Genomic DNA, 25,900 nt, shown 5'->3' with positions numbered 1-25,900 from the left:
CAGGAGAAGAGGGAGGAGATATGCATGCATCGGCTGGAGGGGCAATGAATGAGACAATGTGTTGGAGGGGGAGATGAGACATATAGGGTCTTGGGGGGAATGGGACACATGGACAGGCTTGGGGGAAGTGGGACACATGGAATGGATTGGGGGAATGAAATTCATGGGGGAGAGAATAAGACACATAAGGGGAATGGGGAGAGGGCATGAAACACATGGAGGGGCTTAGGGGATGTGACACATGGAAGGGCTTGGGGGAATGAGACACATGGAGGAGAGAATGAGAAACATGGAGAGCATGGGGGAGGGAATGAAAGACATGGAGGGGCTTGGGGGGATAGGACAAATAGAAGGGCTTGATTGCAGGGGAATGTGACAAATGGAGGTGCATGGGGGAAGGGAATAAGACACATAGAGGGGCTGGGCGGGAGGAAATTAGATACTTGCGGGGGATGAGAAACATAGAGGGGCTGAGGGTGGGATACATGGAGGGACTGAGGGGAGGGTATGAGACACATGGAGGAGAGGGGGAATGAGACACATAGAGGGGCTAGGAAGATGGAATGAGACACATGGAGGGGCTGGGTGGGAGGAAATATGACACATGGAGGGGCTTGGAATATGGAATGAGACACAAGGGGGCAAGAGAAATGAGACACATAAAGGGCATGCAGAGAGGGAATAAGACACATGAAGGGTCTTGGGGGGATGATACACATGCGGAGGACGGAATGAGACATATGGAGGGGCTGGGGGGAGAGTGGAACACATTGAGTGACTTGTAGAATGAGTGACATGGAGGGGCTTGAGAGAGGAAATGAGACACATGGAGGGTCTTGGGGAAGGGAATCAGACACTTGGGGCGAATGAGATACATGGAGGAGCTGGGGTGGTGAGATATATGAGGGCTGGGAGGGTGAGACACATAGAGGGGCTGGAGGGAGGGAATAAGACACATGAAGGTGCTGTGTGGGAGGGAATGGGGTACTTGAGGGAGTGAGATACATGCAGGAGCTGGGGGATGAGACACATGGAGGGGATAGGGGGAGGGAATGAGACACATGAATGAGCTAATGGGCAGAGAATGAGACACCTGGGAGGTGGGGGTAATTAGGGAAAAGGGGGGGGCTGGAGGGGAAAACGAGATACATGGAGGGGTGGGGGGTAATGAGACACATTTAAGGCATGGGGAAGGGAATGAGACACATGAAGGGCATGGGGGGTGGAATTAGACATATGGAGGGACTTAGAGGGGATGAGACACATGGAGAGGCTTGCTTGGGGGGAATGAGACACAAGGAGTGGCTTGGAGGGAATGAGACACATGGAGGGGCCGGAGGGGAATGGTACACATTGAGAGGCTTGGGGGGAATGAGACACATGGAGGGGTTGGGGGGAGAAAATCAGACACATGGAGGGGCTGGGCGAGAGGGAATGAGAAACATGGAAGGGCTGGGAGAGTGAGATACATGGAGGTACTGGAGGTGAAACACATAGAGAGGTCTGGGGGAAGGAATGAGATACATGGAGGGGCTGGGTGGGAGGGAATGAGACACTTGGGGGATGAGATACATGAAGAGGCTGAGGGGAAGTGAGACACATTAAGGAGCTTTGGAGAGGGAATTAGACATAGAGGGGCTTGGGGAGAGTGAATGAGACACATGGAGGGGCTGGGGGGAGGGAATAAGACACGTGGGGGGAATGAGATACATGGAGGGGCTGGGGTGATACATGGAGAGGCTGGGAGGGTGAGACACACGGAGGGGCTGGGGGAGGGAATGAGACATACATTTGTGGGTGGGAAAAAATAAGACACTTGGGAGGGTAAGATGCATGCAGGGGCTGAAGGGAGACACATGAAGGGGCAGTGGGAGGGAATGAGAGACATGGAGGGGCTAGGGGGCAGGAAATGAAACACATGTGGCAGCTGGAGGGGGTAACGGGATACATGGAGGGGCGGTGGGAATGAGACACATGGAAGGGCTGGGGGTGAGACACATGGATAGACTGGGGGGAGGTAATGAGATACATGAAGGGGCAGGGGGAGGGAATGAGACACACGGGACCAAAGCAATTTTCACACCGGGGTCCGGTTGTTTCTAGTTACACCTCTGCCCTTTAACACTGCAACCAGGTCCCTGTGTACCAACATCCATTGGATGGTCCTACGTGCATTAAAAACACCTAATGCACTTTTTTTTTACCTTCTTTTGGTTCAACAGCAGAAACAGATATGAGAAAGCCTTAACTGTATGGACACAAGTATTTTTTTAACCTATCTATAAAGATCCTCTTGAACAAGCATGTCAAACTCAAAGGCTAGCACGGGCCAAAATACGGGCCAACAAGGTTTAAGTTTATGTGGGCCGAAAAAAAAAAAAAAAACTTTTTTCATAGAAACGTAGGTTTATTTTGAAAACTACAGTATAAAACGAAACCAGCATCCTAATACAAAATGGGGTGTAAGAGACACAAGAGGGACAAAAATAATATAAGATATTTTAAAGGTTGAAAGACATTAAAAAGAATGATAAGAGACAAATAAGGGGGTAAAATCACAAAAGGGGGATAAAGACAACAAACGGTAATATACAATCCTCAAATGGGGAAAAAAGTCCCAAAAGCAGATAAGATAAATAAATGGGGCAAGCAGTAAGAGGGGCAAAAGGGGGGTTAAGAACACACAGGTGCCTACACAGATAAATAAATATTTTTGGAGGGACGATAAAATCCATCTTTGCTTATGTAGCCAAAAATCCTTACACCGGCCCTGCCTGTAGCCAGGATGTGATGTCATACCATGGCACGGACTGGATCTGGCATCAATACAAGGTACAGATTGCAGCCGTGCAGAAAGAGCACAGTTATCCTAAAACACGTACTGGACCCCAGGGAAAGGATCAACTCCAGTCCTTCCAGAGAAATGTAGGCAGGCTTGGTGCACCTCTTAGAAAAAAAAGAATAAAAATTGTGTTGTTTAGTAGATAACTTCTTAATTTGGTATTCTTAAATATAGCAATCACACATAAGGACACAAAATGAGGTAGCCATCAACTATTATGTTACATTTTTAGCTATATAGATGATGGCTGCCCTCCATATATTTACAGACATGGCATTCAGCCCTCATATGGAAAAAGGTTGCTGACCCATGCCCTAATTCATCAGCAGTCATCCAAAGAACATTTTGAAATAACTCAATATGTTTTATTTGGTGGACTTGTGTTTCCTTTTTAGGAGTATTTATATCCAGCTCAGTTTCCCATATCACAACAGGCACTGAAACATTGGATTGGTTAACTATTGTAGCATGGAGAAACTGAAGTGGTGTGTAAGTGCAGATATTTATGGTATGAGAAATCACAGTGACAACTGCTAACAGGCCTCATATTTTGTGAAGCCTTTTGGGAAGCTGAGCTATATGCTTGCAATCTTTGCAAATTCAAGCCTAATTTAGATGGTTCACTTTCTAAACAGAACATTGTGGAGAGATGACAATGCAATTTAAATCAAGATTACTTACTACTAGTAAACCTGGTAGTGCTGTGTGTGTTGGCTGAATTTTGCATGTGATGGAGTCTGTGTTGTGTGTCTGGAGGGGAATTAGAGTTCGACCAAGTAGTGTGTGTGTGGTGCCTGAGTGTTGGGTGAGATGTATTGAGGAGGTGTTTTCCATTCGTCTTCCTCCTGATTACCTTGTGGCAGGAGGTGTTATTTCTGGTGTCCCAGCTGAGCTGTGGATGCCCTTCTTCTTCTTCTGGTGGAGGAGCATTGTGATCTTCTCCAGTATCTAGTGCAGATCAGTTTAAGAGCTCCCTCATAGTTACAACACTCCGTCAATGACTAAAAGCTCTGGCTGAGATTCTCTGAGACAGTGTGAAGCACCAGGGAACATGAGGGACCTCTTAATGTGGTTTGCACCCAGCAGAGGTGCAGACCACAAAGTTTCCACAATGAAGTGAGGGGGCACAGGGCTAAGCAGGGAAATATATTGATCTCCTGGCCAGCTCAGAGAGGTGCTCCACACAGCCAGAGCTCCAGACCCAGATAGGGCTGCCTAATGGGTAATCTGGCTGTGTTAACTTTGATTTGGGCAAAGAATGAAAAAGAGTCCAGTACCAGTAACAGAGCAGCCCCAAAAAAAACATTCCTATACAGACTACCCAAACATAGAAGCCATTCATGCCTAAAATATACCCACAAAAAAAATATATCCACACACACTACAAAAATGTGTTTGTCAGAAAAAATATCTAAAGCATTAGCAACCATGCAAAGAAAAAAAGGTTAACTTTACAAAACAAACTGTCATGTACAATCATATTTGAATTATAAGAAGATTCCAAAAGATTAATTACAGTAAATTATATTTGTTTTAATTTTTTATTAACTAATCTAAACCTGCCAAAGATACAAAATGTATCAATTAATTTAACAAGATTAAGAGTTTATAAGGCAAAAGTCAAAATGTTGGTACAAATAAAGTCTTTACCCTTCATATTGTGAATAAGCATAAGAATAGAATATTAGTTTGACTTACATTACATTTCCAGCAAAAATAAAAAGTTAAAAAGAAAAAATGGTAAGGTTGAAGAGATATGGTAAGTTTGATAGGAAATATAGTAACATTCAAACAATTATAGTTTGTAATTATAGTACACTCCCATAGTTTCTGGAATTTCACTTTCTCTCTGGATAGATTATTTAATGTAAAAAACTGTGAATTGCTAAAAATGGCCCACTATTAGAGACATTAAAAGGAATCATATGGGTCCATTCCACTTCAGAAAACAACAAATACATTTAGAATGTGTTAGCTATACTTGAGACATGGTTTTGTTTACAGTCAGTGTCTCAGCAATAAGCAAATGCCTTAGCGAGCAAAATCACCTACTGCCACCAAGTTATCCCTCAACCACCAAGTGAGATTGTCTTTCGTCCTGTCACAGTTTAGATGGAAATATGGGTTATCTATTACAGGGGTCATTGCAGATTAATGTATGGACAGGTTATCTCTATAGACATGTTTCTTCCAGAGAGAATAGGTTTGTGTAGTCGATAGAAGCATGGAATATAATGCTTTTTGTCTTTAGGTCAATCCAGAGCAAGTTTGAAAGTGCAGAATTCTTCTTCAATATCAATTCAACAGTATGACACAGGTGGGGAATTCAGCTTTAAAGTTTGAGCAAATTGTGCAGCTTTGTAAATTTGGGCAGGATGTAAAAAGAAAATAGCCAAGTTCACAAAATCTTTATCACAAATACAGACATTGAGGTCTTTACATTAAGTTATCATATATAACCAGACAATCGTGAATACTCTGTGATTGTTCTATAGAGACAAGGTAGAGAAACTCTTGGATTTTAAATAGAAAGAAGAATATGGTCTGCAAAAAGACTAGTTTTATCATCTCTTTAATATTGATATATTTATTTAATAAATATGATATATATTTTTTAAAATTCTGATATTACACCACGGCCTATATTTGAGACTTTAATTTTTTTTTTAGCATTAACTATCTGACATCCTGGGTACTTTGTTAGCCCTATCATGTTCCTTTGAAGGTTGCATTTTAGTGCTAATTGGAGATCAACTTAAATAAAAATATTTTCTAGTTATATTTGTAATTATGATTGAATACCTCCGGAGTTAAATGTCTGGTCTTTCTTATTTTGTTCACCCAGTGTATCTTCAGAATATAAAAGGAAATTGTTTCATTCTTTTTACAAATGAAAAAAAAAGAATTAACACAAACCCTGCATGCAGAGGCGTAACAAGAATCCACAGGGCCCCAGTGCAAAAAAGTGCCCTGGGGCCCCCCCATGCATCTTTCCCAGCCCCTCCATTTGTATAACACATACACATACAGATACATACACTGACACACATGATAATACACAGACACACAGAATGACACACATTCAGATACACAGAATGACACTTCTACAGGTACACAGACACACACTGATACACATGTGGAGACACAGACACACATAGAAAAAGACACACATATAGACACACATGTAGATGCACATACACAGAAAGACACTCATACAGATATAAACAGTGACACACATACAGATACATAGGGGCACACACTGACACACATGCAGAAAAACAGATACACATACAGACACATATGCAGACAAACAGATACACATACAGACACACAGGCATATACAGACATATACACATATAGACATGCATGCAGAAACACATACAGACAAACAGATACCTATGCAGACAAAGAGATACACATACAGACCCACAATCAGACATACAGACACACACACACACATACAGACACACATAGACATACACACACAGAGATATACAGACATACACACACATACAGACACACATAGACATACACATACAGACACACACACAGAAAAACACATACATACACATACAGAGACACACACACATACCAACACACACACACACACACACACACACACATACAGACACACACCCACACACACATACAGACACACAGACATACAGACATTCTTTCTCTCACACACACAAACTGTTAAAAAAAATGAGTTACCCTCCTGTTTCTTACCTTTTAGGTGCAGGAGGGTGACTCCCCTGGGGTCCAGTGGTTGCCTCATGCTGATGGGAGTCAGAGCTCCCACTCTGACTCCCTCCTCTCCTCCCCGGCGGTCTCCCCCCGTGGGGCTCTCTGCTAGCTTGGAGGAAGTGACGGCTTCCTCCCAGCTCTGAAGTCATCACTGGCAATGGATTTCTTAGTGCTTAGTCAGCGCTGCAGCGCTTTAAGAGTGCGACCGGGCCCCAGGAAATCCATTGCTATCGGGTGGCCCCAGGGGCATGGGCCATCCAATAGGCACCTGATGGGCCCCTTCAATGCAGCCGCGGCGAGGCAGCACCACAATGCCAGTGGACACCCCGGTTGCATGGGTTGCAGGGCGGCCAGGCCCCTTGGAGTGACGGGCCCGGTCGCAGCTGTGACCCCTGCGACCGCGGTAGTTCCGCCAGTGCCTGCATGTTGGATTTTAATGCCAGAGATTTCAATATATTCAGTAAATAGATTTACATATAAATAAAATAGAATTTGGATCCTCTTTATAAGTTTTTTATAAATACTACAGTAAAAAAAAACTGTTGTATGGTGCCTGGACGGACGCTTTATGAAGTCATGTTATGTAATCTGCTTGTAGACATAAATCTATTATGAACTGCTACGGGAAAAAGCAATTATATTGCTGACAAACCCCCAGAGAAGGATTAAGAAAACAAAGGGCCCTAGGGGCTTACCGGTTTGGGGCTTCCCCGTCATTCTTCACGTAGGGATGGTGAATGAGGGCAAGCAAATTCATAGCTTTGGGCCTGTGACCACAAAAGAAAACATGCCTGGCTTTAACCACTGCACAGCAAATCATGGCAATTATTATTTTTTTATTATAATTTTATTATTTATATAGTGCCTGCAAATTCCATAGGATAATGCCATTCTGCTCTCTGGATCCAAGCTGTTTTATCCCCCACCAAACTCCATAGAGACACAGTCATACAATATATTTTGCACATATTACATCATGAAAGAAAGCCACCAGCCCCAAATTTACATTTCACTTTCCATTTGGTTGATATCTCATTTTCAATGTTTCCCTAGTTGACCCCCCAATCTCCCAGCTCATTTCCCACTCTCTACATTTCCCCTTTCTCTATTTGTATCCCTCTACCTATATACTTCCTTCATCCATATGTGTCTCTTTTCCTATAACTTCCTTTCCCCTACTTGCATTCCACTCCCCATATCTTCCATTCCCCCTCCTGTTTTCCTCTCCCAATTTGCCTTCCTCAACTTGATTCCTTCCCCCTACATCTCTCTTATGTCTCCTTTTCCCATGTCAGTTTTGTCCCTCTCCCCATATGCTCCATTTTTACATAATAACGCTATAATTATGTTCTGTCTTTCTGTACTTAGAGCTCCTGGTGTCAGACTGAAGAGTACTGACAGAGCTTGCTCACTCTGTGCTGCTCAGCCATGTTAAATTTAATTTGCTTTGTTTTTTTTTAAATTGTGTTGCTTACCTGGCCAGACTCCTATGGTACCCGACTGGAGGTAACTAGAGGGGTGGTTATATCTTGCCTACCTAGGCCCCCCAACCTTGTGATTTCATCAAGACATTCCCAATTTCATGGTCCTGTCCCGTACATCATGTGCTATACTTTGGGTCCACCATTACATAGGACTTTTTAGAGGTAAGGTTGTTATCAGTGGTATTCTTGAATAGTATCCCTTGACACTATCATATAGGAGGGTATGTATACACACTGTTAAAATCACTGGGGTTAGATACAGCATATTATCATAGTTATGGGTGGCACTGGATTTGTTCAGTGAGGTCTATCAAGGTATAGATAGCCGATATTGAAAAATTCTCTTAGCGATGCATCCAGGTCTTAAAGGAACACTATAGGGTCAGGAACAGTGATAAAACCACTATCTAGCCCCCTTGGCCCCCTTTGCCTCCCTAAAGATAGTAAAATCTTACTTGTATTCAAGTCTGAAGCTGCTGCCTCTGCCTGTGAACTTCCTCTGACCTCTGACATCAGCAAAAGTGGTGGCCTGATCCAATCACAATGCTTCCCTATAGGATTGACTGAGACTGACAAGGAGGCAGACCAGGGGGAAGAGCCAGCACAATTCAAACACAACCCTGGCCAATCACCATCTCCTCATAGAGATGAATTGAATCAATGAATCTCTATGAGGAAAGTTCAGTGTCTGCGTGCAGAGGGTGGAGACACTGAATGTTTGCATGCATTTTAGGCAGCCATGACCCAGGAAGGATCTCTAACAGCTATCTGAGGAGTGACCAGTGAAGTTATCACTAGGCTGTAATGTAAACACTGCATTTTCTCTGAAAAGACAGTGTTTACAGCAAAAAGGCCTGAAGGTAATGATTCTACTCACCAGTACAAATTAAATAAGCTGTAGTTGTTCTGGTAAATATAGTGTCCCTTTAAATTCACTTTGGGTTCACTCTGAATTCTCACTTTAGTGAATAACACTTTAGATGTTCTCCAGGCATATAGATATTTAATGCTGATTAAGAACTATTTGCCCATCTTTTAATTACCTCGCCCCATAGTCCAAGGGATAAAAAATAGACTGTATCCTTGGGAGTTTCCTTTGATGTTTTTCACTTATCACTCCCCCAAAATAAGTCTGCTTCCTACCTGTTATATTATAGTGTTGAAGTAGCAACAGAGGTCAAAGGGCACAGTTGTGGGTCCCCTAATATCACTATTAAAGGGAAACTGTAGTGCCAGGAAAACAAACTTGTTTTCCTGGCACTATAGCTTCCCCCTCAGTCAAGGCCTCCCCTCCCCTCCCCCCCGTGGTGCAGAAGGGGTTAATAACGTCAGCCAGCAGGGGAGACCTAATGCACATGTGTGGTAATGGCCACGCTCGCATTAGGATTTCCCTATAGGAAAGCATTATTCAGTGCATACCTATTTGGGATTCTGGTGATGCTGGAAGTCATCATGCATTGTGTGAGAACGTCCAGTGACATTTAGGCGACCAAAAGTCGACTTTGAGCCTGGAGATTCCTCTAGTGGCTGTCTGGTAGATAGCCATTACATGAGGAGTTAACCCTAGTACAGTGGTTTCCAACCCAGTCCTCAAGTACCTCCTAACAGTCCAGGATTTAAGGATTACCCAATTGTGTCTAAGGTGTTTTTAGAAAAAAACAAAAAACACTTTAGACACAACAGGGTAATCCCTAAATCCTGGACTGTTAGGGGGTACTTGAGGACTGGGTTGGGAACCCCTGCCCTAGCAGGTAATTATTGCCATTTCTAAAAACTGCACTAATTTCATGCTCAAGGCTAAGGGTAATGGGTCATTGCACCCAGACTACTTCAATGAGCTGAAGTGGTCTGGTGCCTATAATGTCCCTTTAACCATTTCTCACTAACCAAAGAGCATAGAAAGATCTTCTAAAAGATTATGTCCTATGTCACATTGTTTCCTTCCCCCCATCTGTTTAGCAGTGGATAGACACGCAAGATACACTTTATCTAATCATTTTTGTTATAAAATAAAAATGCATTGTAAAATACTGACATCCCTGTATAGCAGGTAATATGAATCCTGTTTCCTTTCATTAACATCCCATAATAAAAGATAGAAACAGCTGAACATTAGAATGTATTGATTAGGCTATTTACATTTTAACCAATTGTTACACATCAAGATCCATAAAATAAAAAAGGCACTCTCACCCTCCCAGAATATTAAATATAGCAATGCACAGATTCTGACAATACATTTAATATTGAGAATTTGCACAAACACTTTAGTTATGTATTGTTAAAAAAAGGGGGTTAAATCAATGCAGGAGGAGCTTGTATTTTTTTTATTAGGCACTAGGACCTGGGAGCATGCTAACCCACCCCGGCAGAAATCCCTTGGCTAGAAGCTCGGATAACAAAGGCAGATTGAGAATAGCAGTCATCCCGGCAGCATCTAAAGCTTGTACCAGTAGCAGCAAGGTAAGTACTAAGTAGCTGATTTATAGAAATCTCCATGCTGTTAGAGATTAAATAAAACCCATTCTGGCAAAGGGACAGTCTGTCAAATCTATGGCATACTGCATTTACAAAAATATTTAATCAACTAGCACTTATTGTCCAATACATATTTTATTTATTCATTGGGCTGGTGTCAGATTCTTATGCAGTATTACAATTTTAAACAAAATATTTTCTAGCTGCTGTAATTATTTTCTAATTATTTAATCTGCATTTATCACAAGGGGATTATAATGTAGGAGGTGAAGAATAGTGTCTAGTCTCTAGTGCTGATAGAATCTTTAGTATTCAGGGATGGATTGATTGGGTTAACTCTGCGAGTGCCAGGAGGAGGGGTGTGTGCTGTGCATTGACAGTAGTGCAGCTCCTTCCAGCAACCATAGGGTTAATTGCTGCTGTTAAACATGATTCCTCCTTCCAGCAAGGTGACAGACAGCCAGTTGATGAGTATGTAATCTCACAAAGATGGGTTGTTAAGGTAACAGGGAGTAGGTACCAGTGTGCAAGTTTTGGGATTTAACTGAAGATAATAATGAAAGATAAAGCAGATACAACTCACCGTATAGAGGGCATTAACACTTTCAATAATGAAATGCCTATTACCACTTTGTCATCAGTTTTATTTTATTTCCCATTTTAGAATCTAGTGATTTTGTGTTTTTTTTTTTTTAGTTTTTTTTTATACAGATGTTCTGTTTTTTTATTTTTTTTTATTTTATCTTTTTGTTTTAGTTCATGTGCCTGCAAGGTTCCATGTGGTTTTGGGAAACCAGTAATTAAATTTTTAAAGTGAACATCAAACACATGGAAAATTGACACAAAAGAGGCACACCAGAAAAAAAATAAAAGGGGGAAATAAATACATGTTATATTTTTTTTCTGAGATGAAAGAGAGAGCTGGCTTTATGTTAGGCATGGGATTTTGTTCTTAGACAATGCATGCTGCATTGAAGAGGTGTGGACTGCTATTGTTAATGTCTCCATACAATATTTTAATATATCTGTCAGCGTGTTGCAGGGGGAGGTGAAAGGTGGTCATCTTCACTACATGCACTGGGATAGAGAGAAATCATGCTAAAGGCGTATTGTTTTCATGATTTAACCCCTTAGTAGCCAGTTAGCAATATCAACCTCTATACACATAGGCCATATATTCTTTCATATTGTAATAGAACATAACCAATCTACCAATTAAAATCCCCCTGGGACGAAATGTGGGTATATCTTTTTTTTTTTTTTTTTTTTTTTTTTTTAACCGGTTATTTGTGACAATACATCAAGTGGAATATTTTATGTTCTCCCATTTGCTGACTCCGGGCTTTGGTTTTATGGTGCATTTTTATGGTGGCCTGATTGATTGATTATGGAAAGTATACCGGCAGAATCAAAGCCTTTATTTAAATTTGACATGTGGGTTCCCAGTGTGATTTTTATTCTAGTATGCGTAGGTGTGAGTGCATGGAGGCATGAGATGTGCAATTGCTTATTGATTTATTTTGTTATTAGGGCATGCCCATGTATGTGCTCAAACACAATACAAAATATGCTTTAACCCCTTATGGACACATGACATGTGTGACATGTCATGATTCCCTTTTATTCCAGAAGTTTGGTCCTTAAGGGGTTAAAGAGCATTTCCCAAGTATAGTTCCTGAATCAGTTTATAATATAGATTGGTGTAGTATAATAGGTTTTTGATGGTCATTTGTAAGGGGAGGTGGCGCTAAAATAATTTATTAGTTACATGTGTTTGTGCGTGTAAATGATGCTGATGAGATAGTAGATGTATGCCTCACTAATATATATATATATATATATATATATATTCTACACAAAACACTTGATTACCCATAGTTCCTCTAAAGCTGTATTCTTAATGTTCATTACTCACTGAGAATATACATATACACCTTCTAAAACATTGAAGAATTCAAAACTCTAAATAGGCACACAAAGAATCGTTGAGTGCAAGTTTTTTTTTATTATAATATTTTACTTTTTTTCTTTTTTAGTACTGACACATAAAACCATTTCCACATGGTCGCTGTAGAAGTAATATATGTGTGTGTGCAAAATTATTTATTTTTAAGAATTTGCAGTAGAACCAAAAAAAATGAAAAAAATTATTTACATTTTATATATACGTTATTTTTCTAATTTAATTTGTTTTTATTATACAACAAATTCTTAAACACATGTAAAGGTTAAAAATAATGTACGCACTTGGCTTTTACAGAATCCTTATTTTTAGGGTATATTTTAAATGTAATTTCCTCTGTCTTGACTTTAGTTGTATTACTAGTGTGACATGGCATGCAATAATTGCCTTTCTTGTTGCATCTTTAAACCATGGCAACTGATTCTTTTGTGTTGACCGAGGCTGCGGCAGAATCAAATAGATGACATCATGCCACATGTACGAGGAGTGTCTTATATATTTAGGGAATGTGCCAACTGACTCATGAAGATTACAGTTATGTGAAATGCAGGAAACTGAGCTTGCTTGGAACATTGTTATCAAATCCATGTACAGAGAGATAGTGTTTTTCAAATCCCATATACAAAGTGATGTGTGATTAATGCACTTTCAAAAATACCATTCATCTTTTTTTTACACAGCGAAAAAGACCATACTAATTTTATACCATACAAAATGGTCACTGTAGAAGGGTGGGACATGTGGAGTCTGGCTGTTCATCGGTGAAGCATCCCTGCTATTTCTCAAAATTCTATAAGAGGAGTGTCTGCTGTATGCATCAGCTGCTGGTCTCTTTATAGAGTTATTTGATGTGTAAGCACAGGGTGGGTTCATCTGTTATTCAGTCTAGATCAATGAAGGCTTGAAGGCTAGATCAATAAAGGCATTTGGCATTCTAGCTATTGTAAACTACATTTCCCAAGATACATTGTTGGAAACCGAGTGTCATAGGCTTGTCATCACTGGCATAGAGGCACATAGGTAAAACGGGGGTGTGGCAGTAGATACAGACACACTACAGTACTACTATATGCACAATATGCAGTATTTAAATTATCTATTCACTGGTTTTACTTTGCTTTACATATGTGTGTTTGTGTCAGTTTGGAGAAAACACACACACCCTAAATAACTGTTACGCCTTAATTGTCTGTTTTCCTCAATGGTTTCATTTGGATTCATGAATTCTTCTCTCAAGTCATTCTGACTCTTTGTTTCTACATCATTTAAATCTGCTACACTCATTGAATTCCAGTTCAGTTAACACATCTCGTTAACTGACAGCCTATCTACATGGCTGTGAAAGACGAGCATGCCTTTTTCATCCATGTATTGATCACTGTGCAAATATTGAAAGTATATCTTACAAAGCCGCACAGGGAATCCTATAAAATACTATTGGCAGTCGACAGCTGACATAAGATAAAGAAGTCACCTCTGCTTCTGTAAGATTTGTTCGTTAATCTTTGAAGTCCAGACCTCGTGGATTTATATGGGATCAGCTGTTGGTCTGTGGTTATCATACCCTGTTTGGCTCAATTAACAATCTGTGCACTTAACTATGCTTCAGTGCAGTCACTTTTTGGTATTAATTATTCACTCGCTTTGAGTAACATGAGAATGTGCTGGTAACAACTAAAAGGAATTATTAATGTTACAAGGGGATTGCTTTGTTTCTTGGTATCTCTGGGTATGATTGCTAGGAAAAACATTCTAATCTCTGCATGAACACCTCTTTCAGGCCTCTGAAGTCAGCAAGAAATGGAGCTTGATTTTGGTCACTTCGATGAGAGGGATAAGACTTCCAGGAATGCACGAACATCTCGAATGAATGGGTTGCCCAGTCCCACCCACAGTGCCCACTGCAGCTTCTACAGAACCCGTACTTTGCAGGCTCTGAGTAACGAGAAGAAAGCCAAAAAGGTCCGGTTCTACCGTAATGGAGATCGCTACTTCAAGGGAATAGTGTATGCCGTATCCCCTGACCGCTTCAGAAGTTTCGACGCACTGCTGGCTGATTTGACCAGGTCACTTTCTGATAATATTAACCTTCCTCAAGGCGTTCGCTATATCTACACCATTGATGGAATAAACAAGATTTGCAGCATGGACGAGCTAGAAGAAGGTAACTATGTAATACAAACACAATTTTACTAGAATATTTTGAGAATCACTGTAAAAACGATATGAAATATCTAGTTTCTCTACTGTGAATAGAACTATGTATGCTGTTTTGTTTCTTAGAGCAGTTGCTCACTAATGACAAAAGGCTCAATTTAAAAGAGTGAATTATCACAAACAAGCTGAGTTTTGCTCATGTGTATTCTGTGATTTTGCAATACAGTAGGAAATGTAAAAAACTAGTTTACTCAGTTTGTGGTTTTGTATAAACTATCGTAGCTGTCATTTGAGAGCCTAATCTGCAGAGTGGGTCTTCTGCAGCCTTCTTTTGAAAAGTAGACGAGGCACGGTTTCAGACCATTTATAGTCTTTTGATTTACCTGTCGCAGATGTGTAAGTTTTGATTATAGAATTCTATTTGAAGAATGACGCTGGCTGCAATATGTAGGTGGGTAAACCTAGCATGAATCCCAATAGGGAGATTTGTTTGAAACTCACTTTGATTCTACCTTGAATTCCTGATCATTCACACTTTAGTGCATAACTGTTGAGGGTGCACTCCCTTCTGGCTATGAATTGGTTCACGGTATTAAACCTAATTAAAAGAAGAAAGGAAAAAGAATGGAGCAAAAAGTTACAGCACCTCCTTATTGGCGGATAATCCCAGTGTAGATATAAGAGAAAAAGAGAGGAATGGAGGAAGTAACTAGGAACTGATGAACATTTCAAAAATAATGTGTATTTAAAACCTAATATTTAATCAATAGGCTAAAAAGTCCAATTGGACAAAAAGAAACCAGATAAGCCACACACAAAAATATAAATAGTACTTACTATATATAGTGAAAAATTAAAACACAAACAATATTAAATTAAACATACATATAATGGCTAAAATAGCCTACGTAAAGAGGTATAGACTAGCACCTTAATACACTATCATAAAACACTACCCCTGCACCCTGACACCTTGCAGCCTTTGACTGTATATTGTCATATCAGAATGAAAACAATTGACTTGGGGAGGTGGGGTGGGGGCTATATAGAATGCCTATGAATGTAATGCACACTATGTTTGTGCACTAAAAACTCAATAAAAAAAAATGAAACCTAAAAAAAAACAACTCTTTTTTTTTTTTTTCTAGCAATAGTATTTTAATAGACTCCTAATATTTTCCTATTATTTCCAAATATTTTTAGTAGTCTAACCCTGACCCATTTATAATCAACCTTTACTCTTGTTGCACCTATTGTAATAAAGTCATAACAGTCTTTTATTAAAACATGCTACAGAACAATTACTGGAGAATAAATACATGTATAATAAAGAGCTACTAAGTGATACAAATGATGATGTGGGAGTGTGTGAATTTACAATGCAGAATAGGAAAGCCTTGGGACTTGAGATAAATGCACAGAATGCCTAAGGATTTAGAATATTACATATTGGCTCAAAATAGTTTTTTAAATACTTTAGTTGGCTACAAATGCACTTTATATTGTAAATGAAAACCTATATTGATTCAAATTGTGGCCTTGCTATTATTTCATTATATATGCAAACATACCATATTATTTAGCTATAATTCAAGCCTGACTCCTCTTTGTAAATACATATATTTATTGAAGAGGATGAATTAAAGGTACAAAAGGTATTTGTTTGCCCTGTCTAAACTGTATAAGGGTCTATTCACTAAACAGTTGTAGCAAGATACACATATTACAGCTCATCTATTTAGACTTTAATTAAGTTTAATTTCAGGTCACCACATCTCTCTGTTTAGTTAATACAGCCTGCGTTTGAATAACAAATTAAAAGATTCTCTAAAAACTAAAAAAGTAGCAAACCTTTGACTAATTAGATTTTTAGAATCACTATATAAAACATTCAGGGCTATTCACTATGGTGAGAATTCAAAGTGAATGTAAAATTTTAAGGCCACCGTAGCCAAACTGAAATTTATAACAGACTTCGAGAATTGTTCTAGTTTGGCAATGTTGACCATAAATTTGAAATTCACTTTGAGTTCACCCTGTTAAAATCCTAAACCATTTTAGTTAACCTTTCACGTCAGGGAGTTATTGGCGTAATCAATATCTATCTTTCATTGACAAGACAGTAGCAAGTACACAGTGGAATTTATTCACTAAATGGTGAAATGTACTGAATAAAAAAAAAAAAGAACTAATTACAAAATTCCGGTTAAAATAGCAAGCCTTTGTTCATAGCAGGGTTGAGAGCTTTTCCGAAGCAACTGCAATGCCTTGGATTTTTCAGGATGGGCTTTGATTCACTACAATACACCGTTTAATGAATAAACCCTAAACTCTGTTTTGAAACCTTACTACTCTGGCTGTTTTTGCTACTCTTTATTTTAGAGGCATATAATCATTGGTATTAGAATGCCACAGATTCATGCACCTCCCAATAGTACAAGATTTGTTGGGAAAGTCTTGGGTTCCTCTCCTACTGTCCCAGATTGTATCTTACTTGTAATGTAACAAAAAGTAGTTCTAAATAATCAGTGTGAGGGCATCATTAGACGTGTTAACTTGGGAACATATTCCTGTTTTCAGGCAAACACATCCATTTTTTTTTTTTTTTTTTGGTTGGACCTATAATTATTTCTTCCTGGTCATAGCACCTTCTGCTCAGGGACACTAATAGAGATTAGTGCACAAATACTTCCTACCCTACCTTCCAAACCTACGGACATGGTCTCTGCAGCTAATGAAAGTCCTACTTCTTTTTTTGCCCAACCCTTACTTTCATCTTCGTAGAGAAGCACTGACAGCAAATCCCCCAATTCATAGATTCTTATAGAGATGGTTTTATTAAAGTCATGGATTCAAATATATATATATAAAAAAAAAATAAACAGCTATAGGGCTGTATTAGTGTAAGAGCTGTTTTTAAGTATTTTAAGTGCGCGTTAAAATTGTGTCTTGATACATAAAAGTAATGTGCACTAAAATGTGGCTCAGCCAACCACTGGATGAGGTTGATTGGAGTTGTATTCCATATAAGCTGTTTAGGCACTATCCTATCACATCAGATTTTAACTCCCATCAGCCTCTGCCAGAGTCTTGATGATCATGATCAGAGTTGTTGTCCAGCTTGGGCAGAGAACAGTTTGCACTTAGTTTGATAGAATATAAAAGTCCTATCAGTGGTTTGTGGTGTGTGTGTGTGTGTGTGTGTGTGTGTGTTTTTTTTTGTTTTTTTTTTTTAATTTTTTTTGTGACCTCTGTACCTTGGAATGGCAGAGGTCAAAAACCTAGAACTGGTTTAAATGTTCTCGCAGGGAGTTAGTTAACTTGCATTAGAGCCAAGTAGCAGGAGCGATGACACTGTGTGTGTGTGTGTGTGTGTGTGTGTGTGACTCATCCAGCCATACGGAGCCTGTACAAGGGATCTGGGGTTAGTACGCTGTGTGCTGACATCCTATCTCCAGGAAGAGACTATTCTCAGGAACGCAGCTCTACAAACAGAAAAAAATAATTTAAATAAAGGACCATAATCACTTCCGTAAGATGGAATGGTTGCAGTTCTAAGCGTGACCCTATAATTGAAATGAAGTGTCAGACGTGTGTCATGGTATTTCCCCATCTCCACTGCTTAGTTATCCAGTAATCACTTATGGGATTTATTCATCAAAGCAGGAATTGTAGAGAATGTGAAAATAAAATGTAATTATTAGGCAAAAATGAGGCGGATAGCAGTCTGTCAATTTTGGATTAAAACTTGCAATTCCTTTCCCAATTCTCCACAGTTCCTCATATGATTTATACGGTATATAACTTGCACTGTATTCCTGTTCTGCTGTGTCAGCTATTAATATTACATCACATTCTTTTGCTACTTGAATGAATTTATGCTTTGAATGAGATAAGTCTCCCCCCAGGCCAGTTTTTTTTACCAGAGTAGATTTATATAAACTCTGTTGTCATGGCGGAGAGCGTTTCATTTTTGCTCTAAATTACTTCAAATCCAAACTAAACCGTGTAGCCTTTATTCTAGTCTTCTACCTGATCTTGATAAATACTTTGATGCATTGTTTTGCATTTGCTAAATAAAGTTCATTTATAATTGTGCTATTCTTGTGCAAACCCTTAATTCTAAACCTTACTTTTCAATGGGCTTGATTTTGCTTTTGCAGGGTAAAGTGACTCAAAAAGAAGCCCATTGCTTCAGCCTCCAGTGCTAGTCTTTTACTGGTGGAGAAACAATTTTCCATTGTCGTCCGTTTTAACACCCATTATGAAATAGATGTACAAAAGTTCACCTCCTTTTTTATAGGTTCTACATTCAGGGACCAATTCATTGTTGCATCTTTCTTTGCTCCCTGAAGAGTCTTTTAGTGTTTGCATGATTTTTAGAGATTCTGGTCCAAAATGACATGCAGTTGCTGTAGATGTGTAGAATATTACATTCTACCACAATGCAGATATAACTATGGGAAATGTTAGGTATACTGAACCTATTGCTATGTATATCGTATCCCCTGTTTGGCACTCTTTTCATGTTTTGTGTCTTCGTCCTAATTTGGTCTCTTTAGCCCCTTGACAGAGACAGAGACACACACACACACACACACACACACACACATGCGCTAAACAGGTCCCGCAGGTTGCTGCACTGTAGTAGCTATCCTCCACTCTCCATAGCAGTTGGGCGCTGGGATATGATATCCTTGCTGCTCCATTCCCCTCCCTCAGTGGCCAGCTGGGTAAATTACTGCCATGGGCATTGTTGCAGAAAGTGGACAGCGAGTTCTCCATGCTCCCGCCAGTCACTCGGACATCTTTGCGCCCCAAGGCGGCCGCTTGTGCTGTCTTATGGTAGCACCGGCCCTGCTCCTGACAATTTACTGAAAAATATATACATACTTTTTTTTTAATGTATATATTTTGCAGTACACTGATTGGCTTATTTTGTCCAAATCACTTTTCCTGAATAATTCATACAAGCCAAATAGGCACATAGATGCAATTTTGGACAAATGATTTGATCCAACCAAACTTATCAGGTGTGCATAAGTATATCTCAAAGTAGCAAGAGATTTGCATTGATGGTGACAGCTGAAATAACCTTTTAATGGCCATTACAGCAGTAACTGCTTACTGATTTGGGAAAATATGTAGGTGACGGTTTTGGTTTTGCTTAAGATTTGAAAACATTTTAAAAAATGTCTGTCATAGAAGAGGGACATTCCTTCAATCGAGACATGCACATATAAGCCAGTTTCTCTAGATTCTCTAGTGCTAGGACAGCCAATCTCTCATTCAAAGAAACACTCAATTGCCGATATTAGAAAAAAATATATAGAAATCCATTTTTAGTAAATACACCCCCCAATGAATACATGTAATTATTGGCGGTGTATCTTAAAATAGTTTTTGCAAGCCCTCCTATTTTTTGTTTTCTAGAATTCGATTTTATCTCATTACTGGGAAATAGCCAATCAGAAGCTTCTGATTGAAGATTCTCTCTCTGAAAGGTTTCTTCCATGCACTCGAGCGCATCTGCTGTTCACGCATGCCCACAATCAACTACTGATCTGAAGTCTAGAAAGTAGAGTGTGCCTGCCACTTCTGCTGGCTCAGGGTTGCTAGCTGGAACAGGCAGAAACCCCCTCCCCCATGGCTGTTGGACTGATTGATTATTTTTAATTATTTATAAAAGTGCCATCTGTCCTTTATTATGGGATGCTGTGCTTCATGGGTGTGGAGTGGTCCTTTTAAATGAGAGGGAAAAAACTAAATACAGCACGTAGCTAACGTTTAGCAAAGCTACCTGAAAGTACAAAGGGGATATAAATAAATAAAATGTATAACAGAGCGCTTCATCATTTCTGCCATGGGTAGTGTGTGTTCATGGTATACAAATAGAACCTTATGAGAAAGTTGCACAAAAATCGTATCTGCTTCATACAGAACCTGTTATTTAAGCATGCACACTGCTACAAAATAAATGGACTAACTCCTGCAGATGTTGGCCATTGGGAAACCAATGTAGCTTCGCTGAATGACTTTGTACTGCAGATGACAAACACATTTTCTAAACATGCAATTTTACTCAAAAAAATAAATAAATAAATAAAAAATAAATAAATAAATATATATATATATATATATATATATATATATATATATATATTTTTATATAGTAAGGAATGCATATTGTTGTTCTCCTCAAATTATTTCTCGTAATGAATAATCTCTCTGATCATTTCTCAGCATGGGACCGGTCATTATGTGATGGAAGTTTATCTGGTACTGATCAAGGTCCAAACTTCAAAAGCAAATTAGAGTGAAATCTGTGAGGGCCACAGATATTAGGACTCCCTTTCACAGATTTATTAGGAGAAAGTGAGGTTTTGCCAAGAAAGGATTGGAATGTCAGGGGCAGTGATATTTCTCCAAATAGTTAAGTCATATCGCTGAAATTAAAATGGCTTCATTCAAAATAATAAAAGCAATAAATCTGACTGCCATTCTGGGGTCAAGAAGGAATTTTTTTCCTAGCTTGTTGCAAAATTGGAAGTGCTTCAAACTGTTTTTTTTTTTTTGCCTTCTTTTGGATCAACAGCAAAAAACATATGTGAGGAAGGCTGAACTTGATGGACGCAAGTCTCTTTTCAGCTATGTAACTATGTAATAAGTCATCCAACTAGTATAGAAAGACTAAGGAAATTGCTGTAGAGAATGTAAAATATGGATGTTTTCAGACTAGAGGAGGAAATTTGAAATAGCCAGGTTTGAAATAGCCAGCTGTTATGTGGCTTTGACAAAAATTATAAAGGGTTTAAAGAAGTGAGCTGCATGTGTTCCCAAGGTTAATTAACCACCACTTAACCTGTTCCCTCCAAACCCTTTGTATAAACAGAGGAAGATGTAAGCTGCCCCAGCACAGTGTATTTTATAACTTTCCTTTCATTGACAGCAAATCCAAGAAAGAAAAGTTAACTTTCTTTATAACGATTCCCCTATGCAACTCTTGTATCTGACTAAAGTTGTTCTTTCTCACATAAGTCTGACTCTCTGTTTCAGGCAAGGAAACATACAGGCTGTAGCGGAGAGCTGATTTCTCGCAGCTATTCTCCACTTTAGATCCAAGGAAGGCTCAGGAACAAGTCATTAGTAAATCCACAGCAGAGTTTCCAGCAGGTAAAACGGTACAGCAGTATCCCCACAGCACTCCCAATAACTGGACGACACACAGTTTCAGGAGTAGAACTGACAATCGTTTATTCCAAGGTTTCTTATAAAGCCTGCTCCCATGCAAGGGAGGGGACTACAGCAATTATGACAGTAACCAATACCATTCTTGCTACCTCCCACACATCTCCTCCCCTCAGAGTGAGTCATAATCCCCTTAAGTTGTACAGTAGTTTACCCCAAACTTGGATGTACCCCTAAACCATCATATATCTTTAATATCAGGGTACCGCTGGGTAGCCCTGATCTGGGTGAATATAATATCCAAAATTCACCCAGATCGGACCAGGGGTTCGGCAGTTACAGGCAAGTGAAGTTTGACCGACCGCACACGAGTTGGTATCCGAAAAGGGTTCCATGAGAATGGGCCCTGCGGTCGGTCTCCGTTCGATAGTTAAAATAGACATTTACAATTGCCATCCACATTTACATTCACCTAGATAGTGATTCCCTCATTCGGTACTTTATTACTACCGAATGGGGATTCGTTATGTCTCTCCGTTCGGCAGTTACGGAGCTCTGGAGGTCTCAGCGGTGTTTGGTTGTCTGAGTGTCCGATTTGAGTTCCAGGCACTCGACGACCAAACACCGCTGGGATTTTCATGCGTAAGATGGCCGCCGCCACGTGTACGCATGCCGAATGGCGGCCACCCAGATACAATGTTAATGAGCCGGTTAACTTGCGGTTTGGAAAGAATGTGAACCTTAATTGCTGGCACACTTCTCTCCGGGGTGGCCCCTCCGTTCGGTAGTTTCCATAAGTATATAGTACGGATGGAAACTACCGAATAACATATAATTCACATAATAAACAGACGAACAGCAATTTCAACATAGGGAAAAATTATACGAACACAGTCACACAGGCATTTTGCAGGACAGGCTTACTGCATTCCGCTACACAGGCTTATTTACTAAAGTGAGAATTCAAAGTGAATTTCACTTTACGGTCAAAATAGTCAAACTGGGAAAAACTCCTATAATTCTCACTAGTAAATAACTCTGTAAATGTGACGCTATACAATGGCCAATAACGCTTACACTTACAAAAAGCAATATAGGGGCTAATGGAGCTGCGGCTCCAGTCACATGCTAAGGGAATAGGCCCATTGATCCTTAAATACAAAATGTTTCACTATTTACCTGCTCTTCTTCTATGATGCATATGGAACAGAGTATGGCAAATTAGGTAGGTTGCAGGGGGAAAAAAACTTGTTTGGTCTAGTTAGCTATAATACAGGAAAGAGAGGAGTGGACAGTCGAGCCCTGTGGAGGTAAGACTTAGAATTTATGACTAGTAAGAGAGTGGAGTTTAGATACGGGGCTTGTAAGATGGGGACAGATCAGATGGGTTAAGTAATGTAAGAGCGCGATTTGTCCTAGTGTTTTCTGTCTTTGAAATTCTGTAGCTAGGTCCATCTTAAATGTCGGCTCCAGGCCCATTAGGCTTTTAATCCTGCACTGCTTACAGTGCGGTACAATGGCATGGAGGGGTTAAGGAAGAAAGGGCTTTGTGGAGATATCAGTGCAGGTTGCAATGGTACTTTCATACAAAGTAGTTCCATTTGCTAATGCTTTGACAACTTGCCACACACCGGGCTTTTCCTCCACTGAGCGCAAGAAGCTTATGTTAGCTCATCAGAGCTAAGTCCTGCCATGCAGTAAGCAGTACTGAGTCTGAGAATGCTGTGAGGCCTTGAGGGAAAGCTGTCTGGCATGGTGTAGTTGCACAACATCCGAATCCTGATGGCGTTTTTGTATGTTGTATGTGTCCGTGCTTCAGGCAGTCTTCACATGCCCTGGGCAATGTGTGCAAATGCATTGTAAAATGTCCAATGGCTACAGGCAATCTGTGAATCTGCAGGTAGTGTGCAAATTCTCAGGGTAGGACGTGGAATCGATGTAATTAGTGTCAGGATCTGTAAACATACCAGTCAGAAAGTGGATCCTCCATGCCATGGTATATCAGTACACCTGCCTCTGGACTGTGAGTTCCCGATGGTGGATGAAGTTGATGCCTAAAAATGGCAGATTAGACCTGTGTAGCTTGCTGTAATGTTTTATTGAAAAGCAGATATGGAGAACACTAGAAATAGGACACTGGTACATGGCGCTAATGGCAAACACACAGACCGGGTGAAAGGAACTCTCCAAACACCTTTCTTGAATGACTGATTTCTTAGACATCTCTAGCACTCCAGTGTTAATGCTCAACGTAAAGTAATGCTCAGCAGACACCTGGTAAGAAGTCAGATGGTTTGACTACTTTAAAAAAAAAAAATGTTTTTTCTCTGAGCCAATCACAATGCTTTCCCATAGGATTAGCTGAGACTGTCAAGAAGGCAGATCAGGGGGCAAAGCCACCAGAGGCGGCTCTCTAATTAGGCAGTTTAGGCAGCTGCCTAAGGCCTCGTGCTGGCTGGGGCCTCGCGGCCACCTAAACCGCCTGTGGGCAGACTGTGTCAGGTCCTCGGTCACTGACAGAGGACCTGACACCAGGAGGGGGCCCGGCGGCTTGCCCGGTATGCCGCCGGGTGCGAGGCCCCTTCTGGCAGCCCGGCCAGCCACCGCAGACACTGGTCTGCAGCTCCACAGTGAGCATAGCTGCAGACCATGTGTCTCGCGAAATCCGGCCAATCAGAGCGTTGCCGCGGATTACCATGGCAACGCTCTGACATCTCGCGAGATTACATGGTCTGCGGAGCTGCAGACCGGGAGCAATGGCCACCGGACCACCAGGGAGTAATGGTAAGTTCTCTCTAACCACCCTCACTACCCCCCACACCACCTTCAGCCTCACTACCCCCCACACCACCCTCAGCCTCACTACCCCCCTCTCCACCCTCAGCCTTACTACCCTGCACACAACCCTCAGCCTCACCACCCCAACCACCCTCAGCCTCACCACCCCAACCACCCTCAGCCTCACCACCCCAACCACCCTCAGCCTCACCACCCCAACCACCCTCAGCCTCACCACCCCAACCACCCTCAGCCTCACCACCCCAACCACCCTCAGCCTCACCACCCCAACCACCCTCAGCCTCACCACCCCAACCACCCTCAGCCTCACCACCCCAACCACCCTCAGCCTCACCACCCCAACCACCCTCAGCCTCACCACCCCAACCACCCTCAGCCTCACCACCCCCCGCCCTCAGCCTCACTACCCCCCGCCCTCAGCCTCACTACCCCCCGCCTTCAGCCTCACTACCCCCCGCCTTCAGCCTCACTACCCCCCGCCTTCAGCCTCACTACCCCCCGCCTTCAGCCTCACTACCCCCGCCTTCAGCCTCACTACCCCCGCCTTCAGCCTCACTACCCCCCGCCTTCAGCCTCACTACCCCCCACCCTCAGCCTCACTACCCCCCACCCTCAGCCTCACTACCCCCCACCCTCAGCCTCACTACCCCCCACCCTCAGCCTCACTACCCCCCACCCTCAGCCTCACTACCCCCCACCCTCAGCCTCACTACCCCCCACCCTCAGCCTCACTACCCCCCACCCTCAGCCTCACTACCCCCCACCCTCAGCCTCACTACCGCCCACCCTCAGCCTCACTACCGCCCACCCTCAGCCTCCCTACCGCCCACCCTCAGCCTCCCTACCGCCCACCCTCAGCCTCCCTACCGCCCACCCTCAGCCTCCCTACCGCCCACCCTCCGCCTCCCTACCCCCCAGCCTCACTACCCCCACCCCGCCCTCAGCCTCACTACCCCCACCCCGCCCTCAGCCTCACTACCCCCACCCCGCCCTCAGCCTCACTACCCCCACCCGCCCTCAGCCTCACTACCCCCACCCGCCCTCAGCCTCACTACCCCCACCCCGCCCTCAGCCTCACTACCCCCACCCCGCCCTCAGCCTCACTACCCCCACCCCGCCCTCAGCCTCACTACCCCCACCCCGCCCTCAGCCTCACTACCCCCACCCCGCCCTCAGCCTCACTACCCCCACCCCGCCCTCAGCCTCACTACCCCCACCCCGCCCTCAGCCTCACTACCCCCA

The 25,900-nt window shown here is 41.6% G+C and overlaps 1 protein-coding gene across 1 annotated transcript in view; it reads left to right on the top strand.

The window, feature by feature from the left end:
• The first annotated feature begins 10,448 nt into the window (after nt 1-10,448).
• DCX (doublecortin) overlaps nt 10,449-25,900 on the top strand; it is a 108,858-nt gene continuing 93,406 nt past the window's right edge. The window contains exons 1-2 of the mRNA XM_063432156.1: nt 10,449-10,536; nt 14,295-14,678. Of these exons, the coding sequence (XP_063288226.1) occupies nt 14,315-14,678 (364 nt within the window). The 5' untranslated portion in view covers nt 10,449-10,536; nt 14,295-14,314. The remainder of the gene's footprint in view (nt 10,537-14,294; nt 14,679-25,900) is intronic.

The sequence above is a fragment of the Pelobates fuscus genome, chromosome 9 (genome assembly GCF_036172605.1).
Source record: "Pelobates fuscus isolate aPelFus1 chromosome 9, aPelFus1.pri, whole genome shotgun sequence".
NCBI classification, from domain to species: domain Eukaryota; kingdom Metazoa; phylum Chordata; class Amphibia; order Anura; family Pelobatidae; genus Pelobates; species Pelobates fuscus.
Note: the sequence above shows the minus strand (reverse complement) of the source record. Positions and strands in the feature narration are given on the sequence as shown.